This window comes from Oryx dammah, unplaced genomic scaffold (assembly GCF_014754425.2).
Source record: "Oryx dammah isolate SB20612 unplaced genomic scaffold, SCBI_Odam_1.1 HiC_scaffold_3, whole genome shotgun sequence".
Lineage (NCBI taxonomy): Eukaryota > Metazoa > Chordata > Mammalia > Artiodactyla > Bovidae > Oryx > Oryx dammah.
The window spans coordinates 68,848,809-68,851,971 of NW_024070187.1; the positions used below are offsets into that span (position 1 = coordinate 68,848,809).

The following is a 3,163-nucleotide window of genomic DNA, read 5'->3' on the forward strand; positions in this document are numbered from 1 at the left end:
TTCTCTCATCCTCTTATCAGAGAGATCCTTCTATTTCTGATGGGCCTCTAGCTTCTCAGGAGTGCCTCCTGATATGTTGGTTCTGAATCTCTGTCACAGCCACAGCCACCCTCCAGTCTCTGACAAAGCGAATGCTCTTCTTTGAGCCTGAACAGTCAGATGAGCAAACTGCGCCTGGTGACCAGCAGAACCACAAATAATGCAGCTAGAGGGCGCTCATATCCTCATGATTCTGAGGAATTAAGAGATTTGAAAAATGTTTCCATTAGTACTCAAATTTAAGAAGCTTACAGTCTTGGGGGAAGGGAGAGCAATATACTTGGTCACATAAAATAATTGATAAGAAGTTGTAATATATTCATTTACCATTAAAACCAACATATGATGAGTACAACCTGTCAGGCACTCTTCTATCTAAGCCCTAACTCTTGTCACAGCCCCGGAGACAGGTGTTGAACAATCAAACCCTCTTTTTCCAGGTGAAGCACTAAGAGATTTAATAATTTTCCCAAGGTGACAGGTGTAGAGGTGAAAGTCAAGCCCAGGCAACTAGCTCCAAAGCCCACACTTACTCATCATGAACTGACTTTTTTAAAAAAAGTCATTTGAAGATAGACATCAAATTAACCTTTGGATAGCAAAGGTTAATTTGATGTCTATCCTCTAATCAAGTTCCAAGAGTTGGTGATGGACAGGGAAGCCTGGCGTGCTGCAGCAGTCCATGGGGTCGCAAAGAGTCAGACATGATTGAGCAACTGAACTAAACTGATCTCCGGGGAGCAAGAAGTATTAGCAAACTGCATTATTTACTTCTTACACAAAAGTTCTGCATTGTTGAAAATTATTTCCCACACATAAACTATTATGGTTACTTTTAAAATTCAATAACTACCCAGAGCCCCGGAGTGCAAGCCGGTTCCTCGTCGATCTCTCAGTCGTCCGCTTACTCTTTCCTTCCAAGATGACAGATGCCGCCGTGTCCTTCGCCAAGGACTTCCTGGCAGGTGGAGTGGCGGCGGCCATCTCCAAGACCGCGGTCGCGCCCATCGAGCGGGTGAAGCTGCTGCTGCAGGTGCAGCATGCCAGCAAGCGAATCACTGCAGATAAGCAGTACAAGGGCATCATAGACTGCGTGGTTCGTATCCCCAAGGAGCAGGGAGTCCTGTCCTTCTGGCGTGGTAACCTGGCCAATGTGATAAGATACTTCCCCACCCAGGCTCTCAACTTTGCCTTCAAAGATAAATACAAGCAGATCTTCCTGGGTGGTGTGGACAAGAGGACCCAGTTTGGGCGCTACTTTGCAGGAAATCTGGCATCAGGTGGTGCCGCCGGGGCCACGTCCCTGTGTTTCGTGTACCCTCTCGACTTTGCCCGTACCCGTCTAGCAGCCGACGTGGGCAAAGCTGGAGCTGAAAGGGAATTCAGAGGCCTCGGTGACTGCCTGGTTAAGATCTACAAATCTGACGGGATTAGAGGCCTGTACCAAGGCTTTAACGTGTCTGTGCAGGGTATTATCATCTACCGAGCTGCCTACTTCGGTATCTATGACACTGCGAAGGGAATGCTTCCAGATCCCAAGAACACTCATATCTTCATCAGCTGGATGATCGCACAGTCAGTCACGGCGGTTGCTGGGTTGACTTCCTATCCGTTCGACACTGTGCGTCGCCGCATGATGATGCAGTCAGGGCGCAAAGGAACTGATATCATGTACACAGGCACGCTTGACTGCTGGAGGAAGATTGCTCTTGACGAAGGAGCCAAAGCCTTTTTCAAAGGCGGGTGGTCCAATGTTCTCAGAGGCATGGGCGGGGCTTTTGTGCTTGTCCTGTATGATGAAATCAAGAAGTTCACCTAATTTATTTCCTAGTTTTTCTCCTGTGACTAGGCATGTTGTATTATATAACATATCTTGAGCATTCCTGACAGACTGTTAGCTGTCTATTTATCAATGGCAACTATTTACTGGTTGAAAATGGGAAGCAATAATATTCACCTGACCAGTTTTCTCTTAAAGCCATTTCCATGATGACGATGGGACCCAATTTTTTATTTCAGTCACTCCTGGCAAATAACAAATTTGAAGAAATAAAAAATACCTGGAATAGTAAAAAAAAATAAAATAAAATTCAATAACTACTAGGGAGCTCTATTCAATACTTTGTAATGACCTCTATGGGAAAAGAATCTAAAGAAGAGTGGACAGATGTGAATGTATAACTGATTCACTTTGCTGTACAGCAGAAACTAACACAACAGTGTGAATCAACTATACGCCAATAAAAATTTTAAAACAAAATTCAATATCTGCTATAAGAATAAGAAGAAACTGGTCAACTGTGGTCAAGGACAGATTCAGGTTATGTGGGTCACTCAGGGAGGGGAGTCCCTTTAAGAAAAAGAATGCAAAACAGGAATACAAAATTAGGGAAGAAAGTCAAATGACAAATTTAGAAGGTAACAAATACCATAAATACAACCAAACAGTGAAAAATTACATAGCCTATTTCTATTAATATCTTCCCTATTTTTTTGGTTATATATTCCATATGATCATCTCTTTATATGACAATAATTCTGTAATATCATCTTCAAGGAAAGAAGATAAAGCAATTCAAATGCTTTTCGAAATACCATTATATTGGATTGAGCTACATAAATTGCTTAATCAAATTACCTTTAAACTACCTACAATAACTTATAGGTGAATATGCATAGGAGTTTAGTCATGGGAACACATAGGTTGCTTTGCTGTGATTTTATGGCTTTTGAATGTCTTTTTTTTTTTTCCTCTCTGAAATTGCCAGGCTTCATCAGGACAAGGCATCTCAGATATGCTAAGATTGGTCCAATGGGAACTGATTGGGATCCTCCTCAGTTTTTATGTTGGGAGGCATAAAAATGCAATTTGGCATGCATAAAAACCCTACTTTGCAGTTTATAGCATTGCTGCTGTTTTGTGCCCTACTAACACAAGAAAGTGAAAGGAAATGTTAGTCGCTCAGTTGTGTCTGACTCTTGTGACCCCATGGACTGTAAGCAGCCAGGCTCCTCTGTCCATGGAATTCTCCAGGCAAGAATACTGATGCAATCGGAGAAAGGTGAGAGGGGGGTTCGGGATGGGGGACACATGTATATCTGTGGCTGATTCATGTATGGCAAT

General features: G+C 42.8%; 1 protein-coding gene across 1 annotated transcript; it reads left to right on the plus strand.

The window, feature by feature from the left end:
- The first annotated feature begins 897 nt into the window (after positions 1-897).
- LOC120862122 (ADP/ATP translocase 2-like) lies at positions 898-2,105 on the plus strand. The gene has a single exon (XM_040238222.1). The coding sequence runs from the start codon at positions 962-964 to the stop codon at positions 1,856-1,858; it is 897 nt and encodes a 298-aa protein (XP_040094156.1). The 5' UTR covers positions 898-961; the 3' UTR covers positions 1,859-2,105.
- Positions 2,106-3,163: the final 1,058 nt, after the last annotated feature.

Bases quoted from the DNA above. Each gene is read 5' to 3' on its own strand.
- LOC120862122 (XM_040238222.1), top strand. From the start codon at position 962: ATGACAGATGCCGCCGTGTCCTTCGCCAAGGACTTCCTGGCAGGTGGA.